The 23,057-nt window shown below is 36.8% G+C and overlaps 1 protein-coding gene across 4 annotated transcripts in view; it reads right to left on the bottom strand.

Moving 5' to 3' along the window:
• Window positions 1-23,057, bottom strand: part of ATP9B (ATPase phospholipid transporting 9B (putative)) — a 169,833-nt gene that overhangs the window by 108,469 nt on the left and 38,307 nt on the right. For all 4 annotated transcript variants that reach the window (XM_049823773.1, XM_049823775.1, XM_049823776.1 and 1 more), the window contains exons 6-7: window positions 16,942-17,000; window positions 8,946-8,997 (exon numbers count right to left, since the gene is read on the bottom strand). In XM_049823773.1, coding sequence (XP_049679730.1) covers window positions 8,946-8,997; window positions 16,942-17,000 — 111 coding nt within the window. The remainder of the gene's footprint in view (window positions 1-8,945; window positions 8,998-16,941; window positions 17,001-23,057) is intronic.

Raw genomic sequence — 23,057 nt, 5'->3', positions numbered from 1 at the left:
GCCACACACCTCAAGGCTCATAAGAAAGTCAGAATCAGACTAACATGTGCAAGCCATCCTTTCCTTAGGAGTACAACATTAAGATTGATTTGAGGATCATTTCTAAATTTTTAGTGAGACAACTTTAAAACTACTGCAAGATCACTCCTCATTAGACTGAATAATCAGAACTTTATAGGCTGTGCAGAAATTCCTTTTCATAATAAAGATGAGGACCACCAAGAGAGGTTTTCCAATCATTTCAAAAAATTATCAAGTTCCTGTTAAAAACTTGCCTAGAAAAGCCTTCAGTTAAGAAAAGAAAAAAACCCCACAATTAAATATCTAACAGAAGAAAAAAGGTGACAGTATCTTTAAAAAACCATAACGCATGGCATCAATCTCATGAACAGATACTTTACAGGAAACATATTCTAAACTGCTTCTACGTGAGGAATTCTTGAACCTCACTTCTGCAAGAGTAATTTATCTTTTATTTTTCAAAGCTTTTGACAACATATCCACAGTTATAAATACACATATAGTTTGTTTGCCTGATTTGCCCTGCCTCCGAGATCCACTTTGATGATTCTCACTTTCAGCTTTTCTAAGCTGTTCCCCCAAATTGGGGGAATTGTTTGAGATTTCAAGATATTCAGACTGCTACTCCAGCCAAGCCACCAAATGCCCTGAAATTCTGGGGAAATGCATTATCACTGGAGAGTGGGAACAGGCAAATTTTTCTCTAACACAATACACAGCCTCCTTACAGATCAACTTTTCCAACTCTTACTAGTTTTTTGTTTGGGTTTTTTGTAATACTAAAAATAAATAGTAAAATATTTCTTACTGCTTATTTTGCTGCAAATCTAATGAAACATGCATTATGCTAGTCACCCAGGTATGCACAGAAAATAAAAGAAAATAATTAGGGAATAAAATATTTGATCATGTCTTCTAATAACATTTTACTGTGTAATTTTACATCAATAATATAGAGAGAGTAAAATACTACAAGGATCTTAATGCCTGATGAGACCTCCTCCTTCCACCACATAACACTCATCCTATCTGACTATATCTTAAATAAGTAGCTGATCACATAGAATCAGTATTACTCAGTAGCTTGAAGTAGATACCAAAACATTTCAAGGCTAAGTTAAATCAAATGTTAAAAAAGGAATAGGAACTGAAGTATAGAAACAGATTAAAGTAGTTTGGACAGATTGTTGGCAGCTACTCATGCCCTGAAGATAAACTTTTATCTGGCCGTATGTGCAAAACTTAACTCTAGTCATTTATCATTCTCTATAGCAATAGATTTTCAAAGCATTTTAGTTCCCAGACAGGTAGGTTTTATAACACTTGTTTTCTAAACATAATAGAAAATTCCAGAATGTGTGACAAATGCAACTCCTTCAGCCTTATTATTCTGCAGTAGTTGGTTTTATAAAGAGATAAAAAGTGACATCAGTTACACAACTGAATTCCAGACTGACATTTTTTTCTCTGTTTTGATTTTCAAATATGTGAAGTTGCAGAACAGGCTGGGGCCCAGGCAATTAAGCTGTTTGTAGAACACTTGCTCCTAACTGTCCAGAACAAATAGATACTACTTGCATCACCTTTATTATATTTTTACTTGCAGTGAGTTTAGGGTTTCATATTAAGTCACAAATGTTCTACTAATACTTGCATTTTCAGATCTACAAAACTAGAACTTTCAAACAAATAAAACATACTTGCCAGCACAATGCTCTCTTTCTGTGGAGAAATGCTTCAGAATTCATTGTTTTCAAAATAACTCTTTTCTTTAATTGGTGGACTTTTTTGGAGAAGGTAGACTCTGGAGTAAGCGTTTACTAGTTTACTCGGAGCTCCTTCCAACAGCAAATCAAACTATATGAATGATGACTTAGCCTGCACTTGCATTACATAGTTTATGCCAGTAAAATGGTAAAATTTAAAATAAAAAAAAAGTCACATCTGAGACAGTTATATTGCTACAGAAATGAACTGCTACAAAGCCTCAAAAGAAAAATTATTTTCCTGTTTTATTCCCACATTTTTCTTATATTGTTGTTAACATAATTACAAGCGAAGAATCCTGAAAACATTTAACTACAAATTTTAATACAAATGAGATTGCTCTTTTTGTTACAATTCCTGTTTGCGACTAGTAATTTATGCCCGAGTAAATATACCATTTTAAAGGATTTTTGTAAGTGAAATTCAAGAAACTGATCTATGGAATGGGGGATGTCCAGAGGGATGTCGACAGGCTGGAGGAACAGGCTGATGAGAACCTCAAAGTTCAACAAGAAACGGTGCAAAGTCCTGCACCGGGCGAGGAACAACCCCACACACCAGTATATGCTGGGGGCCACCCAGCTGGAAAGGAGCTTGGCAGAAAAGGACCTGGGGATCCTGGTGGACACCAGGTTGCACATGAGCCAGCGACGTGCCCTTGCAGCAGAGAAGGCTACTGGGATCCTGGGCTGTGTTGGGTAAAGTATTGCCAGAAGGTCGAGGGAGATGATCCTTCGCCTCTGCTCAGCACTGCTGAGGTCACACCCGGAGTCCTGCGTCCAGTTCTGGGCTCCCCAGTACAAGAGTGATATGGGCATACTGGAGAAGGTCCAACAGAGGGCCGTGAAGGTGATGGACTGGAGCATCTCACATATGAGGAGCTGGGACTGCTCAGCCTGGAGAAGACAAGGCTCAGGGAGGATCCTATCAGTGTCTATAAATACCTGCAGGGAGGGTGCAAAGAGGATGGAGCCAGGCTCTTTCCAGTGATGCCCAGTGACAGGACCAGAGGCCATGGGCACAAACTGGAACACAGGAGGCTCCCTCTGAACATGAGGAAACAAGAATTATTATTTTTTAACTGTGAGGATTACTGCGCACTGGCACAGCTTGCCCACAGAGGCTGTGGAATTTCCCTCCTTGGAGATATTTGAAAGTCACCTGGACATGATCTTGGGCAACCAGCTCCACGTGGCCCTGCTTGAGCAGCAGTGTTGGACCAGATGATATCTGGAGATCCCTTCCAACCACAGCTACTCTGTGATTCCGAGATACCTATGTGACTACTTTAGATGGTAAGACCAAAACAATGTAATGCAGGCCTGAAAAATACCAGATGTAACAACTATGCAACTAGCATTACCTTAAAAGGAATTAAAGGTTTTTCACAATCAAAGGATTGTGAGAATTTGTAAATTATCTCCCATTTCCCTGTTGCTTCCATTGCACAGCTGTACTGGTAGACATACAGTATTTTGGAACGTCCACACCAGTAAATTTCTGTATACTGGATTTAAAGACATACAATAATAAAATTATTTTACTGCTCAGGCAGTGGGAGTTGCTCTCTCTAGAGTATCACCTGTAACAATAAAAAAAAAAAAAATAACATCTTTTGCCAATTTGGTAGCTGCTGAGAAATCTCCAGCAGCTGATGTATTAAAATGCATTTGTGCACTTCATTTTACTAGACTTCTACCTTTACAGTTTTTGCAAGCTTTTACAAGTTTGTTAGAAGAGGAATATCTTAATGCAGTACTCTGTCTCTTGAGAAAACTACTTTTTACCAGAAGCAGTGGCTGTTACTCTACATAGAATCACGTGTCTGCCAAAAACTCTGACTCTGTGCAAAAGACAGATGTACAAGGTTCAAATATCATGGTCAGGAAAGTTGAAGTAGACTAGTAAAAGCACTTTCACTTGACCCTTTAGAAGTTCAGTTTCTACCAGAAAGGCTGAAGAGAAAATTGAGCTCTACTTTTCATACCATCATAAAGCATTATCTGTGAGAAGGGGGACCTCAGGAACAAAAAGAAGGGTTTAACTAAGATGAATCAGTTCTCCTCCTAAAAAGCTACTAACAAAAACAGTACCATAATGCTGTTGTAATTAGTCTGTCATAGGCCTAAATAGTTAGCAATAGTACAGAATACAAACAATTCTTCGTAGTCCTAGCGCCTATGGAGCATGTCACAAGCCCAAAAAGTAGTTATCCCTTGGCTCTTCCAGCTGCAGAGACTTTAGCAAATAGCCTGTTCAGCCCTACTTCCATGTAAAATACTATACTGCTATGCCATCTTTCTCCCAGTAACTTTCAACTTGTGGAAAATTTCAATCAACAATTTCAACCAAGTATGGCAGACCAAAGATCTCGAGGATATGAAGTTCCTTGAATTTTTGTAAAAAATGAAAGGATGAAAGACCCACATGAACAAGAGAAAAGACAAGCTGTTGGCTCCAGCAGTCATCTGTTTTAGGACCTAGCAAAAATTGATAGCAAAAATCACATATGCTTAGCTCAGAACCAGCCACTACATATGCCAGCTTTTGCCCCACAAATAATAAGAATCTGAGGTTACTGAAGGTGGGTAAATGAAAAGTTTGAAGGAAAAAAGAATAATTAAGCTTCATTCTTTTTTGACACTGTAGCCACCCTATTAAATTTGTGTTCCTCTCAGAATTTCACATTTGAAAGCTAACAGAGCACAAATATTCCAGAGATACCAAGTCTTAAAAAGACATTCACCAGATTTTCATGAAGGACCAGTTCCAGTTCATGTCAGAACACGTTTGTGTGTTAGCATAGGAATACCTGACCTGGATCAGAAGCTGGTCACTGAACCAAGGCACAACACCCCAGGTGGAGGACAAGGATTTTAGCTCAGAGAAGGAAAGAGTTCATCTTTGAAATTCATCTTCTGTCTTTTACAAACATAGTATCTTTGATAATACTCCCATAATGCCGAAGTCATTAACACCTGCATCAGTTGACAGTTCCTGTGGACAATTATAAAGTTATACAATGATGTCTGGAATGCCCTGTCTAGCTTTTGATCTATGATTGAGATGGCATAAAGACAAATAAAATGTAGAGAACGTGCCAAGCACTTTAAAAAAGAACCCGAAAACTATCTTAAAGTCCACTTAGGATCTAGTTTAATTTCAATAAGGGAGCTTTCTGTTGGTGTAATACAGACCTTGCCTACATTTGTGTAACAGCTTTCCATTAAGGTAGTCAGTTGTTTTTGGCACGATGCCTGCTTATGCACCAAATGAAAATAACCTTTAAACCATCTTTTGGAGCCGGCTCAGCGTGAACATTTCCTTTAATCTGGTGGAAGGCTGATAAATGCGAGAAATCTTCCAAATTCCTTGTCACCTCTGCCATATGTAATGAGCAAAAATAAGATTCAGCCTTTACCTTCCCCCCCCCCCCCCCCTTTAAAAATATATATAAAACCAACATATTATTCCAGAGTTTTTTTGCTGTTAATTTTTTCTTTTTTTCTTTTTTCTTTTTTTTTTTTTCTTTCTAAAAAAAAAAAAAAACTATTTTGGAAGCCAGTGAGGATCTTGTGGAAATCCCTGTTACATGGGGAGCCTGACAGCAGCAAAGAATTCACATCTGAGGAGCGATTTCCACCTGGTCCATCCCCCCGGGAAGTAATCCTAACTCTAAACTCAAACAGCCATCTAGCTGCCTCCATTCATGAAAGAGGGGAATACCACTGTTACGGCCTGTCAAACATGAAAACAAAACAAAGACCCACCTACCTTAGTCTTTAGACTAACTATTCTCAAAGTCTGATTAAAAAACCATAGGAATCTTAATAGATACATGTACACAATTAACATCAAGTCATTATATCTGATTATATGAAGATATCATTCTAGCTAAAAGACAATGCATCTGATAAAGGAAAATATTTTTAAAAATCTATTAAGAATTCAGTTTTATCAAAATAAGCTTGATTCCCTGAAATTCAGCTTCTGCTATGTAGAGTTAAAAGTATCCTAAAAAACCTCAACATTCCTAAAAGTGCATTGCGGGGTGGGGGGAAGTGGAAGGGGAAAAAAACCCAATCACACACCACTGTCTCATTGCTTCCATGGTACCACATTTACATGAAAAAAAGCCAGAATATTTTTAGGCTGAACTTTGTAAACTACCCATTTATAACTCAAACTGCTTCTTTTTTGACTGAAGATATAGGATATTGCAGTGCTGCAGACTACATTAATATGTAGTGTAAATATTGAAGTTGGAAAATAGTACTTTGCCCCAAAAGAAGCTTACAGGATGGGCTGGATTTTAAGATTAGTTCAAACTCTTCACTTTACTCTTTATAGATTTATAGTAACAAGTTATAGTTAAACTGTTTTATTGCACAGAAGATAAAATAAAATTACATATAGAACATAAAAACATGCAAAACCTAATGTGTTTTACAAAGTACTTAGTGTCAACTATAAATTAAACCATAAATCAGTCAAAACTGCAACATCTAGGAAGAAACAATTACAGATGTAAGTGTTCACTCTTTAGTCAAAAAACAATTACTGCCATATGCTTGAAGTTCAGGGGATTTTTTTGTGTGGGGGGTTTTTTTTGTTTGTTTTTAAAGAAGTGCAACACCAATACAACTAGTTAACCTGTTGCATGCTTATAGAAAGTGCATTTTCAATGTTTAAAATCACATTCCACATGTAGCAGAAGTGTATAGAAAGTAATTTGTATCAGAATTCTGGGAAGATTTCACTCAGTTTACTCTTTCCTCACTTTAGGTTATAATTAACATTTATATAGTAGGTACACAACTCTTTCAAAGTGCTCACAAGCATTTTCTTAATATCAGTTATGGAAAGTCTATTGTTACAACGTGATAAACTTTTTTTAAAAGTAGCTTTATTTTCTAGATAGCAAATTAATGGAGCTTCTTACAGGAAAATTTTAATTATGACATTCTAAGAAAGCTGACTAAAATAGACTTAAAGACTGAACACTGAAGTAGAATTGATGAATTTTACTTTCAACAAATGTTTTTCTTCAGACATTTCTGACACAGGGATTCACCCTGTTCTACTCGCCCCTTCTATATCTTGACAAAGAGATAGTTTAACTCATATTAACTGTGGTCCTTCAAGATTTACTATTCATATATTTCCCAATCAAGACACAGGTATCCTGTGCAGATGCATTTCTGGCTTGTGTTGTTAATTGACAACCAGACCTGGGCCCCATCCTTCAACTAACAGTACTACGGGAAAGGGAAAGTACACAGCGTCTCATAACCTCACCAACACAATCCAGGAATTTAAGAATTAACAGGGAGGAAAACACACTAATGTGCAGATATGCAAAATACATAATTTAAGAACTTGTTCTGTTGCAAGCTAGGCAACCGTCTCATCTTGTTCTTGTTCATTTATTCCAGCAGTGACAATGCATCTCCTGTAAACTGCTGCAAGGATCCTAATTAAGGACAGCAAGCTAGCTCTCACCAGCCAAACAGTTCCTGATGCTCCTATAACAGCAAACACTGCACAGCATTACGTACCCAGTTCCCTGTGCGTTTCTGCTGTGCACACATCACTTACAGAAATTACAAGTGATACATACCCCTGCTGGAGTGGATGGCGATTGCTTCCAAATGCCTAGATATTAACACCTAATCCAACATAGCTAGTAAAGGCTGGGAAAATCTTGAATCAACACACATTGACCTTCTACCATTTAAACTGGGCCACTTGCATGCAATGTGTAAAGTAATTCTACAGGTGCAGAAGTCCTCCTACTTTCTACTTTTCTAGGAGCTATGATTTCAGCTGAAACAGTTTTTGGGTTAGTAGGAAAATATGACATTGCAAGTAGCCCCCAAAAGAAACATTGTCAATCCTTTTATAATTGTGCTGGATCCAAGAGATTTGAGTCGTCAGAAGCATTATGCATTTTAATAAAATGTGCTAATGTGGGAGGGAATAAAACGAAAAGCCCATGTAATCTGAACCAGAGGGTGGTTAACCAAGGTGGAGATTATATACAGACTATTAGGAAACTTTGTCAGTCCAGACCAGTTACAGATGATCTAGTGTATCTAATCAGCATTGGAAAGTCATTAGCAAGACACAGTAACTATATAGTAATTTCTTCTTCTTTTAACAAATATATAGCTCTAATAGTGTTCTGTAGGCTATCAGAAATATTTTTGTCTTCTCTTGCAAACATTTTCTGCAAATTTCGCCTTTTATCTGAAATATACGACAGAACTCCAGTGCGACAGTGAAATACCAAGTGCCACTAATACAGGGTTTATCAATATCACAGCTATTAGCTTTGTGGAATTTAGTTCTGCCTGACAAATATCAGACAGTTCTTCAGGATCTGAAGAGAAATGGTAATATAAAGGAGGGAAACTCATTTGAGTTATACAGGGAGCATCCAATAGCAATTTCTAAACTTTAATCAAAACAGCTAGAATTTATAAGGTTCCTATAGAGGAGATATTTGTTTCTCAAAGATTAAGAGTACTCCCCTATCACCATGGGAAGAGAAACAGAGCTAACGAGAAGTACTTTTCTTTCTCTCTCTCAAGAAGATTGTTGGGTTTGTTTGTTTTGACTAACCAAAAAGGCAGTATTATTTCCAAGTAAAAAAATACAATTATTGGAGGTTTTTAGATTACTCTAATAGATTTTTAAAGAAATTATTTCAATCGCATATTAGTAGGTTCAAATTTCAGTTCTTTTCAATTTAATAACTGAAATAGTCGGATGGCATTTAAATGTGTGTTGCAAGATAATCATTAGTCATAAATAATTTCAAATACTGTCAAGTCATATTACACAAGTACAGTGTTTGAAATGTAAAGTAGTCTTAATGTTTGCTTTACCTAAACATTTGTTATAACAATGCATAAAAATCATCTATTCAGAGGCACATATCTACAAAGGTCTTATGTTCACAGTAAGATTTCTCCTGTTTTACAGTCCCAGCATACTGTATTTCTCACACATGGACCCTCTCCCAGTAATCTGACGAAGGTAGCTTTCCTACCATCAGTCTATTTGACCACTTCAAATTGGCTACAATGCACAATCTAAAATTTTACTGCAACCGCAAACCTATCACGTAACCAATCTGAATTATCAAAACATACCAGTTTTTTCCGACGTTCTGAGAAACACCATGTCAGATGGGATTCGTTGATTCTGAGGAGAGAGGGAAATAAGGTATATTTTTAAGTAGGGGAAAAAAAAAAGTGAATTCCAGTCAAATGTCCAGTAAGATCTATCACCAAAAGGTCACACTCGGATTGAAACTCAATTAAAATAGGATTTCTCACAGTACTTTACATTCAGCATTTACAATTCAGAAATCAATATTTTCGAAAAATTATACAATACGCAAACAACAGCTAATCCTTTCAGATGCTCTTTATAAGTGAATCATAAATACCTGAAGAACTAGAACAGATTTACATTTTCTTAACTGAAAACAATAGTTCAAGAATATAAATATCTAACTGAAATATCTTTAAAAATAATTTCACTGAGCAAAGCTCTGACACTCGGTTAGCATATATAAAAGAAAAAAAACAGTGAAATTTAAAACATCTGTCTGGGCACTCAAGTTGCAAACATTCCGTATACCGAGTACTCTCCTCTCTCCCAACATAGACAAACATACACAGAGGAAACAAGTCAGGGAACAGCACTTCCTATTTCACATACCTATAAACCTCTCCTTTACAAAGACAAAAATGGATAGAATTCCTTCCTCAGTATGTAAGGCACGGAGCCATATGCGGAGTCAGATGCACCTGCACACCTGTTCTGCCATTTCCCTTTCAAGCACAGAACTATCTGTATCAAATCACATTTTCCATTTTTTCTTGGCCACAGAAGGGCCAATCCAAGCTTACGCAGATTGAGCAAATTGTACAATACACCCTCTCACACACACGCTATCTGCTCCACGACTACCCAAATCCTTAGCTCTCCCACCGCTTGTTCACAACCAGCACCGGTTACACATTGCCAGCATAGGGTTTAAGAGTGAAAAACTGGGGCAAGTACAAATAACCAACATGTCAAAACCTGAAGGAGATACAGGACTGGAAAGGAAAAAAGCGACAGACTAAGCTGACAGGGACCAGAGTGAACAGTGGACAGAGCAATGAGAAAAGATACTGTATTGAATTGCAGTTTCTTCTGTCCCACTTTAGGTCCAGTATGCCACATGCTGTACTGTTTGATACTGAAGCTAAACACAAAGATTCATCTGCATTCAATTTACAGACTATCTTTAACCAATTAAGAAATCTCAGTGGATTATTAGCAATGGCTTTACTAGTTTCATGCTAAAAAATATTTAATATTAATTTCAGATTACTTGTTAAGAGGACAAAACGCACAAATATTTTTCACAAAGCACCTCCATTTGAGAATAAATTTCAGGTTTTCCTGTCATAATTGGTTGATATTGCCTTGAAAGCCACTGCATACCTAAGGCTCATCTTTTAAGAGCTCAACTGTCTGAGTGGAAAAGAAAATAAATGTAGCTGACAAAGCCCACCACATGGCATACAACAAACTCAGATTTCAGCCTTAAAAACCTGACTGAATTTACTCAACATGTTCAGTATATGAGCATTTCAAAACTACACAATTATTCCCCATTTCACACTTCAATTATAATCCAACTGCAAAATTAATACAGCAATAATAATTCAACTGTGGCTCTATTTTGTGCATAAACTACCAGCTATTGAAAACTGGTTAGTTGTTTTATACAGAAGAATCAGCAATAAAGATGGGGTCAAGCTAACCTGGAAACTTCAGTTCAAGACATTAAGCAATGGAACAACTCACAACCTGAACGCAGCATACAGAATCCTGCCTGTAAACTTTATAAGGGTAATCCTAGTCACAATACTTTGATTCACTGTATCAAAGTGGAAGATATGAATTCTAAGGGCATTACAAAGATGTAACTATCAAAGACAAATGTAACGAGTTCAAAATTATCTTTACATGAAATTCAAGCGCATACAGCACGTAGCAGCTCTGAAAGTATTTATCCCAACAGGAATCTAGGCAATAGCCCAGACCACAGCATCATCAAACACACTCAAAAACCTCCTAGAAGAATCAGCACAGAGGGGTATTTTTGTTCATTTGAGTCAAGCCAGTCCTCCATCCCAACATTTAAGGACACAACACTGCTATGAACAGAAAGAAACGCAGCATTCTCAAACTGGTTTGATTTGAAACCAGACACGTAGTTTCCCGTTTTTAACCCTCCTCCACTTTTTACTTCTTTGAAGGCAGCACTTCCCCTTCATCACTGCGTGTCCAAAGAAATATCTTAGAAGTACAGACACTCATAGTCCCCTCCAATAATACAGCTCAAAATACACCCGTCAATAATTAAGCACTGCTCTGTATGATGCTTAGTGTGTGGGACCTTCAAAATACTATGCCTGACTATCCATAAAAATCAGTTCAGAGTGAAAAAAATTCACGTTTTCTCACTCAATGGAGAATGTGTATTTACACCAGACAACACCACTGAAGAAGCTGATGCTTTTTCCCATATATAATGCTATACTCTAACATTTGTCTTGGTTCTTGAGAAGCCATGCTCATACAGCAATGTTATTTGACCACAAAACATCCTGGATACTGTAGGCAAAGTTTTCCATTACTCCAGAGAAACCTTCCTGAGATCAGCGTGCAGGCACAACAGTGCCATTTGGAATAGTGTGATCTGAGTAGATCTGTCAGAGTCAACTGCCAGATTCTGTGTTATATGGGCTCAGCTTTCAAAATAAGGTGATGTAAACTCTCTAAACCTCTTGCCACTCCCTGTAACATACTCTCAAGGACACCAATTCAGAAGTGGGACTGGAAGCAACTGCAACTGTATTCTCTATTGATGGAAAGTTCAGTATAGAGGGGTCATGAAGGGCTACAGAGATGGTACTATCTCAAGCAAGCAAGATGTTTGGAAAACAAGCATGTTTGGAAGCACTAGAAAATAGATGCATGTTCTGGCTTACCTAAAAATCCTATGCTGTTAGCAAAAAAACCAACTCATACCTCAAAATTATACATTTTCATGCATGGATACTTCCTGATTTGCAGCAATTCCCATTTATTTGTAAAAGCACAAAGTTAAAAATTCATGCGCTTGTCTGTACGTCAACAGCGTTCACCTTGAAGATACCGCTCATCTACAACTGCAGCTAGTATAGCATTTTTTTGGAATCCTGCCTTACAACGGAAAAAAAATTAAACATGTAGTGAAATTTATTATCCATCATGAGCCCAGATTCAACTAGGAGTATCTCATACTCAGACTCGGAAAAAAACATTAACCTTACTATATATTATTATGCACCTATTAGAAAACAGAAAAAAAAAGAAGAAAGGGAAAATGTAGCTTCAAAATTAAATAAATCTTTCCTTAAATGACAATAACAATTAAACAGATATCCAGTCTTCATATAGATTAGCTATACATTTTTGCTGCTTCCCTGCCAGCTCTGACATAAATCCGTTACACAAGTTGCAGGTTACTGGCTTCATGCCTACAAACTTCCAGTTACTTGTAAACAAGCAAAAACACTTGACCAACACCCAAAAATTTTGCAAAAATAACAGTCAAATGATTTAATACTGAATTAAATATAAGTTCTAATAATCCAAATAAGGTATCGGGTTTTTACAAATCATTACTACCTTCCACAGAGAATGCATGTTTCACATTCAGTAAATGAAACATTCACCTGGTACTTGTTATCCAAGAGTCAAGTCTTTATGCCGGACAAAATTGGGCAGAATCATACAATGTCTCAGGTTGGAAGGGACCCATGAGGATCATCGAGTCCAACTCCCTGCTCCTCGCAGGATTACCTAAAACTAAACCATACGACTAAGAGCATCGTCCCCACTTCCCTGGGCAGCCCTGGGACCGACCTCCCTTCTCAAGTGAAGAACCTTTTCCTAACGTCCAGCCTGAACTTCCCCCGACGCAGCTTCATTCCGTTTCCTCGTGTCCTATCGCTGTCACCAGAGAAAGGAGATCAGCACTGCCCCACCCGTGAGGAAGTTGTAGACTGTGATCAAATTAGTCATGTGATCCTCTTCACATTTTAATAGAAAAAAAAATGCATCTTGATTTGACGTCTTTTTAATGTGTTCTCGCTGCTTGTTTCTCTTCCCTGTAAAATAATGTAAGCTTCTCTGTATGAACATATCTGAATGTATCTTTCCACGTAGGGAAGGCTAGAAACTGTCTTGTCTTTACTTCCTCCCTCAGGAAAAAAACCCAAACCAAAACCACAACAGTATTTAAGACTGACATCTTGTTTTTCATTAGGTTTTCCGTATTTTGGAAGTGGGCAGAAAGGTACTGCGGGAGTAGTAGACACCAAAAAACATTTTCACTATTACTGCTGATGCTGGAGAGCAAAGATCCCCCTGCAAAGATGTACCTACTCACTATAAAAGAGTGACTACACAGAAACAGATGGCAAGTATGCTACAAAAATCTTTAACACCTCATTATGGAGAAAATTAAGTTCTGTTGTACATTGTCACAGATAAACAGCAGCAATATGTCAATCATGTTAGCCCTCTCATGTCATATTTATCAAAGTGGAACAAGTTAAAATGACAACACATACAACTTTAAGCATTCAGAAACCCATGAAGAAACTATGTAATCTCAATTACCATGGAGATGAAGCTAGAAATGTTTATTGATATATACTGAAATTTGAATATATAAGTCATGAAAATGACTTGAATACATTGTTTTGCTTAAGTCTGGGCAGAATTAGAGCTCCAGGAAAGGAGGGCTTCCATTCCTCTCAGTGTTTGTCTATGCTGCAGACTTACAGATTCATTCCTAGAGCTCTAACTACAGCAAGCCAACGGGCAACACAAGGTAAGCACCCTCTCAGCTTCTGGGTTCCCATGGCTGACTCCATGCCATTCAGGAATACTAGCCAGATTGGAAAACAAGAAAACCCACAAACTTACCTATAATTCCCTGCGACACAGGCTACAATATTTGCTTGGAAAATACCATTTCTAACAGCTTTCAAAGCACTTTTTCATTTTCCTCATGTTATTATCACGGAATTGTTATTTACATAAGCTTCTCCAGCTCCCTAGTCAGTCTTCCAATTCCCCTACAATCACCTATAGCTACAGACCCTCAGAATTTTGCATTTACCGTGCTTTCTTCTCCATTCATGTAATGAACCATGTAGTTTTCTCATTGAGTAAAATATTCCTGCTTGCTTCCCAGTTATAAACAGAAGAGGCATTTCCCAGTTGTCGTCTTACATCTGCATGCTGTGCAATACTGCATGCTAGCATTAACTGCAATCCTTATAAATACTGGATTAATTTCACTTTACATCTGAGATTAAGAAAAAACAATTGTGTCCCTTTACAGCTCCAAGAAAAGCTCTCAAAGTTATAAGATAAAGCATTACTGTTCCACATGTCTTAAAATACTATTATGTGTTGTTATTATTAAATGTTATTAAGTAAATGTGTTAATCAATTATTAACTAAATGTATTAAGTTTTATGCCCTCTTCACATCTCCAAAATCTATTCCGAACTGTCAATAAACTATCTGAACTCATCACATCATCACTTCAATTGTCTTATTTAGGAACACTATGCACACCTGTGCTCCTACTGGAAACTAAAATTGTATCTTAACAAAAGCCAAGGAGAACACCTAGGAGGTAGCGTGTCTGTTCAAGGCAGGGGAGGGTTTTTCAGCTAACATACAAATGCCTTTTAGTTTTTAAAAATAGGCAACATTTTCTTCTATTCAGGCCTCTTCCTGCCCTAGTACCAGTGCATTACAAAATTTTCAGTTGAAACAATAGATATATTACTTGGAACTAAACTCTTTTAAGCACATTGCAGTCACTTAGAGCTGCTCTGAAATTAATTTTTTTTAAAAAAGACAATAATCAGAGGATATTCAAGGTTTAAATATAGAAAAGCCTTTCACTTAAGTTGTTAGTCTTTGTGATGCAGCCACTAGTTAACATATGGATCTTCAGCTCAAATGAGTCATTAATTTAACTGCAGAAATGCTGTTGATGCATCTTCCAGTCAAATACAATGTTAACTTTTTCCTTTGCCATTAGAGTGAGCAATTGAACATTTCACTCCCGACTGGTTCTTTGGCTTAAGACTCATACTCTGAAATTGAAAACTGCTTGCTCCAACAAAATACACTTCTCAACAGAACCAGAAAACATTTAATTTCATTAGTCTGACGGCATCCCCAGCTAGGCTAAAATGAAAAAAAGCTCTGCTGGGGGAGGATGGAGCTTGAAGCTGAAATACAACATTGAAACAATTATATGCATCTCACTGAGATACCCGAGTAAAATCTTCATCAGAAAGAACTCTACTCATTTCCGTAAATCCTTACACATTTTTTTTCATTAGAAATTTCAAGTACTCACAACATATGATCTGTAAGCTGCTGCCAATAATGCTGAAATAGATGCTAATGACCTACCCCATACAAGACAGATTGATCCCCAAAGTAATTCCCGTTTTCCAAATTCTACCATAATTCAACAGACTGATGGATCTCAGTAAATTTCAGGGAAGGCCGATTACCTATGTAGCCACTAGAGTCTACGCTCTATAATAATTAACTCCAGGTTTAGAGATTAAGACAGTCCTAAAAAGTTTCCTAACAGAAATCAAAGCAAATATCTCAGTCTCCCAGAAGATCTGGAAGAGGCACGAGTGAGCAGCTGCAAGCTCACTCCACCTGCACTCTAAGATAGCAAGGTGTAAAACAAAAGAGATGTAAAGGCCAGACACATTAGTGCTAATCTTGTCTACACTAGTATATACTGCTCAGACAGGCCCCAAAAGATATCAGGTACAGAGAGCTGACAAAAGAAAGAAAGTAAAAAAAAAGAAGCAAGAAATAGTATAAACCGCTAAGAGCAGCAAACCGAGTGAAAATTGAGTGCATTGTTCTTTCTTTGGACTATAGAAGAAACAGAAAGGAAGGAAACAGAAGGTTTCCAAAACAAACAGAAGAGGGGTTTCGTATACATGGCTGGATAAAAGAAAATAATCTGTATCCACTAACAATTTATGAGTTCTCCAGATTCTCCAAATAAAAGGAGAGGTGTTAACAAGTAAGAAAGCACAAAATATATCAGGAGGGCATATTTGCTCTGAGGGATTTTCCTGTATCAGAAATAATTAACTCCACTAAGTAGGAATAAAAAAAACCACCAAGAAGTTTAGAAAAGTCTAGTCACTGACTAGGTTCCGCTAAGGATTTTTCTGCCAAGCTGCAACTTGCCATACAACACTTCAAAGAAAGCTGTAGATACAAACTTCAACTTGAGATGCCTCCTTCTAGCATCTCCATGGATTAACTTTCTAATACAAAGTGTGATGGGAATCACTTGCTGGTACTCAGAAAGTGAGTCACCTTTCCAGAATGAACTTAAGTAAAAGAAAGACAAGAAAATTAAGTTGACTTTCAAGGTCACAATAATTTCTTAGTACCCCAGAAAGCCAACTGAAATTAGCAACACTGTCTTTATTAGTATACTAACATAGAGGGGAAAAACGTTCACAGCTCTCACCCACCATTTGCAACCAAACTGGAAAGCTTTTTCTCCTTTTTGAAAATATATAAACTTTTATATTATTTAATTATATATATAACATTATATACATTATTATAACTATATAATATAAACATATTTATCTATATTAATAAAACTTGTCCTTGAAGTCTTCAGACACAGAAAAACACTGATTTGAGCATCAGAAGGTATCAGTAATCAGACAGCTTAGAACATTCACCACAGCACAAGCCAGATAATTTAATTCAGTAATTGTATTCCCTTCACTAGATAAATTTAAGCATATACCAACTCATGAAATATAAACGCTTACATTCAATTACTCTTATAATTAATCAAAAAATACACTTCCTTGAAGATTCTCAAGTAAGACTTGAATACTAGCTAGTTAGTACTTCACAGATATGTACCTTGATATACTTTTCTTCAGAAGGTAATTAGCACGTTAATAATCTTTAGTCTCTAAAATATATTTAAAAAGTATCAACCTTTTCCACTATGATGAGGTCTCCAACTTGTATGTCTGAACTCTTAACTTGCACTTTACCTTAAAAAGAAGAAGAAATGTAATCAACTTAGGCAGACATTAACAGAGAGTCACAAGAATATAAATCCCAGAATGAAAGTTATACTTAAAGATGTTATTGTTTGGTGAAAATGTTACAATTTATACAAAATGGATCTCTGAGGAACACATAATAATGAGATTTCATCTGTTTGAATAAATAATTAACTGGTTAAAAGAGTCTAGTTTTGTAACTAGTTAGCTATTGTAGAAGTCTTAGAAGAAAAGAAGTTATCTATGGAAGATGCTCAAGTCTGATCTATAGTATCAATAACAGAGTTGTAAAATTGGAAAAAGGAGTCTTTCACATCTCCTACTGGACAGCACTTCTATTTCTGACAAGTCAAGAGTTGTTAGGCTTACAGTCACGGAGCATTCTCACACACATGAGTTGTCAGTCACAGCCCAGTTACCAACAGGTAGCTTTGCTTGGCCGCTGAAGTTACTGATGTAATTGGCACTGTCTGACACTTCTTTGCAATTATAGTGGAAAAGACGTAAGTCTCTCTAAAGTGAGAAGACATGCCTAAAGATTTCATTTTAGAAAAGTAAAATATCAAAAGCTGAAACAGAGGGGTTTTGTTCTCTAGAGCTGCCCATTCAGTAACTGCTGTGAACAACTCATTCAAAATTATACACAGCGCATGTACCAATTTGATTTCTGTATGTTCTGTAGGGTATTAATATTTGTAAGACTGTTAAGTTTTAACATTCTTATTTGATGGACTGAAAAACTGAGACAGAGAGGTTAAGCTACTGCCCAAAATGAGTAATTGTTGATCTCATTAGAATTCAGGAGGCCTAGTCCCAGGTCCTTGCTACAATTCCAGAAAAAGTTGCTTCCCTGGGTTAAAAACAACACCACCACCCCCCCAACTTGTAGACAAGTCATGACATATGGATATCCTCTTCCAAGATATAACAGGTGATAAATTCAGAACCTGTTAAGTCAGGATATAAACACATACATATTTACACAGCCTGATGAGCTGAAACACACACCCATATGAAATATCTTTTCCCACCAGAAACACTACCACGATACCAAGCAGCAGGTATCTGATCAGCAGCTATCAGATGAAAAGTATGACAAAACATGGTAAAGTGCTAGGGTTCTAAATAAAAATCAGACTCAACAAAGTAGAACAGCAGACCCACAAAAGCACAGGATGAGCAGCAATCAGTTTGGAGTTTAATCAAAAGTATTATGAATAGTAGGTTTGCCAATGCACATTCTATCAATCTCTCAAAGTTATACGAAGTATAAAACAAAAACTAAGCTAGGTTCCAAATCCCTGAGACCTCCTCATCATAACTCTCAAAGAGGAGATATCAGGTACCTAACCTCAAAAAACTCCTTATATTTATATGTGCATTTAGTCAAACGTAGTAAGATTCATGTTCTGCGTAATTATTTTCAGTACTTGCTCTTTAAAACTGCATTTCATGAAAAAGCAACAGTTGTTTTAAGTTTAATTCAGTCAATAATAAATGTATTCCTACAGCTAATTTTTAATACATTTTCCATGATATTAGCGTTTTTAAAATGTGCAATGTCAGAGGAAAATCAGAACTTTTGTTTGGCCTGTCTGCAAAGTTATTTCTGAAAGCCAGTCTTTCAGAAAATGATCAGTTCAACTTCTCAGTTGCTAAAAACACCTCTCCCCCGCCCTCCCCGCCGATATAAAAAAAATTATATCTTCAATCCGACTCCTAACTCTGCCATAACACATTTATGAGGATGAAGGGAGTAGCAGAAGACCAAGGTATAAAAAGTTGTAGCAAGAAACATTAGCAGTTCTCTACAGGAGTTAAGACACCTATGGAAATTAAGTTAGTGTCAATCTCGTGACAATTTTTTATTTTTTTTTATCTAAAGTAACAAGTACTAAAGCTCAAACGCTAAAAGAACAGTCTGATACCAGATCAACATTTTAGTCTGCTTAGCTGCATGAGCCTGTGAATTCTCTTTATAAATTCTCAAGTTTTGACTAGAAGTGAATAGTATACACTGGAAAAACATTGTAATGTTTACTTTGCTTTCTAAGTCTGTTAGCTTTACCAAAAGGATAGCATGTCCTATTTTGTTTTCAATTCTTCTGCTAACAATTTTCATCAGTTTATCAGTGTGATAACCAAGTCAGTCAACTGATTATAGTAATAACAGACACAAAAATCCTAGTACCAAGTGCATTAAGTCTCAGATCTATGCCACCTATGCAGTCCTGTATGACCAAAACCATTCAGAAATACTAATCAAATGCAGCTACTAGCAATTTTATCAACTCAAACAACTGAATTTTCCAGTCACGTTCCAACAGCATCTACAGTAAAGATCAAAAGACACCCGGCCTCAGAGGACAAGAGAAGGTAGAACATTCATTTGCAACATGATGTAGGGTACACAAAAAGCAAAGACTCCTGGTACCAAGTATACCAACGGGAACCTACGCTGCACCTTTGCTTGTACTCAGTCTAGCAATCCTGGGAATTCCACATTATGAACTGAAAAGTTCTCTTATCAGATTGTTTTCTAGGTGGCTTAGTATAACGCTACAGAATACAATCTTCACTACACACTAACGTGTCTTGTTAGAGCATCCTGTATGTCCCCACATGTAAGGAAGTGGCCTGTGACACATAAGATAATTAAGTCTACAATGGATCTGAATGGCAGGATATATTCCATTAAAAACTAAATGGTAAAACACGGCAGTAATTCAAAGAGTGGCTTAAAATTTTGAAAAGTCAACAAATAACACTTTCCTTTAGACTAGCAAAAAAGAGAATCATTAGATACCATTTCAGAGAACATTAAAATAATGCAATACTACATCTTAGTGAAAATGCATTTAGGGGAAAAAAAAAAAGACACTGAATGTTATTCACTGCATAAATTATTTTTGCAAACTATTTTTTCTCTAAAAACATCTCCGTAGCAAAACACTCTTCACCATCTGTGTAATTACCAATAAAAAGTCCAAAGCTGTCAGAAGTGGCTGCGCATCCAGACTTTATAGTCCACCAAGGCGCAAGGCTTTCGCCTAAAGCAACATATAGAATTATGCAGAACTGGAACATTGAAATGTGTCTGTAGTAATTCATTATACTCCCAAGATAAAGCCTTTTGAAATGAACTGCAATGATTTGAAAAACTAATAAATATCTCATATGTGCTAACAAGTATTTCACATAAAAATTTAAGAAACGAAGTAAACAAAATGTGGGTATATAGTATATCAGAAACGACTTTGTTTCTTTTTGTTAAAAAGTGTCTCTACTACCCAAACGCAAGCCACTCCTGAAAAAAACAGTAACTTCTGAGAGCAGCACTTTCAAATTCTTTTTAATTTGCTACTACATCTTACCCATGATACCTTGAGTCCTGTCTGAAGTACTGCTTCTGGAATTGGTAATAGAGCTTGTCTCTAACCCAGAAATATAGAAGTCTAGAATGAAAAGAGTCAAGTATAGACCATATGACAATTTTACCTGGCATTTTATTAGCTTGAGCTATCAGCAAAATTAGAGTATACATAATATAATGGGGAGCTGGCGGGGGAGGGCGGCAGGGAAAAGCTTAAAGCTACAGTGAGTCCAAGGTGAGGATGCTGATCTTTCAGTGCAAGCACTCTCCTTCGGTCCTTCTTTCAAACTCCACCTTACACAGTGAACTGAGGTTAGCCTTTAATCACCAATATAAAACTCCAGAGAGAAGCTTCCTAGCTCTTCTCTCCATACTATCTCCTCTTGGGTGAAAGGGAAAGCCTTCATTCTTTCTTATCCAATCTCTTGGATGCTGCAAAAATGTGGAACAAGACAGTCCCTTTAACATTTTCCTCTCTTTCGGCCTTGTTTTGAAATTCTTTCTTACGTTAAAATTTCAAATTCTGTTTCTGCTGTTGCTTACTGCTTCCCTCATCAGCTAGATTAAATTGATACAATTCTTTAAAAAATTATCTGTTTCAAATGGTCTAAATACCAGGAATGAAGTTATCGGCAGGTGTGAAATACTGCAAGCAATAAAGACCTAATGTTGTACCTCTAGATTCAGAAATAATGTTGTTCTTTTTTAATGCAGTAGCTTTTTAAAAAGCCAAAGGATGACCTGTTCCTGAAGAGAGCTGAAATTCTAATGTTGTAAGAGGTTTCAATACAGATTTCAAATAACTGCAAAATATTACAATAATCAAGACATTCTGACAAACATCATCTTATTTAAAGTTGCAAATAACATAGGTATAGAAGATTGAAAAATGTCTGCCTCTTAACAGAGACCATTTTGCAATTGAAAAAAAGGTCAATTGAGAGATAAACTGAGTAAGGTAGCATTTTAGGAACAGAGCAGCTCCCACTCCATAAACAGAAGTTCAAAAATAAAAAAAAAAAGTTCAAATCACTGTAGTGGTCTTAGACTTCTCAATTCTCCAATGTCCTGGTATCACCTGGGATAGAGTTAATTTTCTTTCTAGTAGCTAGTACAGTGTTATGTCTTGGATTAGTATGAGAAGAATGTTGATAACACACCATTGTTTTCAGTTATTGCTAAGTAGTGTTTAGATTAAGTCAAGGATTTTTCAGCTTCTCATGCCCAGCCAGCAAGAAGGCTGGAGGGGGACACAGCCAGGACAGCTGATCCAAACTGACCAAGGGAATATTCCACACCATGTGATGTCATGCCCAGTATATAAACTGGGGGGAGTTGGTCTGGGGGGGAAAATCACTGCTCGGGAACTAACCGGGCATCAGTCGGTGAGTGGTGATCAATTGCATTGTGCATCACTTGTCTCGTATATTCCAATCCTTTTATTATTATTGTCATTTTGTTATTGTCATTATTATAATTCTCTTCCATTCTGTTCTATTAAACTGTTATCTCAACCCATGAGTTTTACCTTTTTCTTTCCAATTCTCTTCCCCATCCCGCTAGGTGGGGGGAAACTGAGTGAGCAGCTGCATGGTGCTTAGTTGCTGGCTGGGGTTTAAACCACAACATACAATTTTAAAGGAAACATACTAGATTTCACACTTTGTTCTCTTCTTATGTATAGCAGTTACTCATACTTTCTCAATTTCACACAGTTTTGGCATATATTTTCAACTTCACTACATTCTTAAGCACCCTTTAAGTTTACAGCAAAGACATAAGTTTCACATTTGAAGCCTGGATGGAATTATTTCATTAATCTTATCTCTCCTCACATTCATTTTTTCTTTTGCTTTGCAGGTTGCAAAGCGAGAGAGAGTCCTGCAACGCTTCCAAAAATCATGTTAAACATCCCGAGATGAAGTGCATGCCTCTTCTGCAACTCTGAGTTCTGACTATTACAGCTACTATCTTCTTGACCTTTCTTCTTCAAAACTTCAGTAACACTGCATGGGCAAACCTAACTAGGAAAGGGTCAGGGCAGAACCCCCAACTTCAAGAATGAGAAAGGAAAAAGAGTTAAAATTGCTTCACAGTTTTATTATCCAATTGGCATTTGACAGCTTAATGAAAGAGATAATAGCCTGTTCATGTATTTGAGGTGATTCTTCTGCAGAATAGCAGCATTTTTTTCATAGGCACTTAACTGGTCATACCTAAGCGCATGAGACAAGAAGCTGCACCAAAAGTATAACGGCCCCTTAGGAAAGAAAAACATAAGTCCTCCTAAACCTGCATGCGCACGTCTAAAATTTTTTCCATTGCAGTTTCTGCTCTACAAAAGGTTATGCAGGTGAGCTGCTCTGAAGCAGAAAAAGGCAATTAAATTGACAGGATCTTCAATAGCAAGATAATTTCAATTCTACAGGCAGATACTCTTCTCCCTCCAACTTTAACATGCATGCTGACTGAAAACCTGTCTATTAAGGATTTGCAGACTTTGATATGCAAAAAAGGAAAGTACATTTTGCAACAAACATCTCAAAAAAATTAAGACAGCAGAATGCATCATACACTGAACAACTTAAGATGTTCAATACCATAATCTAGGAAAGTATACAAGGGAAAAGATTCACATGAAAGACACAGAGACAAGTATGCTTAATTGACTT

The sequence above is a fragment of the Accipiter gentilis genome, chromosome 20, assembly GCF_929443795.1.
Source record: "Accipiter gentilis chromosome 20, bAccGen1.1, whole genome shotgun sequence".
NCBI classification, from domain to species: Eukaryota; Metazoa; Chordata; class Aves; order Accipitriformes; family Accipitridae; genus Astur; species Astur gentilis.
This window is presented reverse-complemented; position numbering and strand designations above follow the sequence as displayed.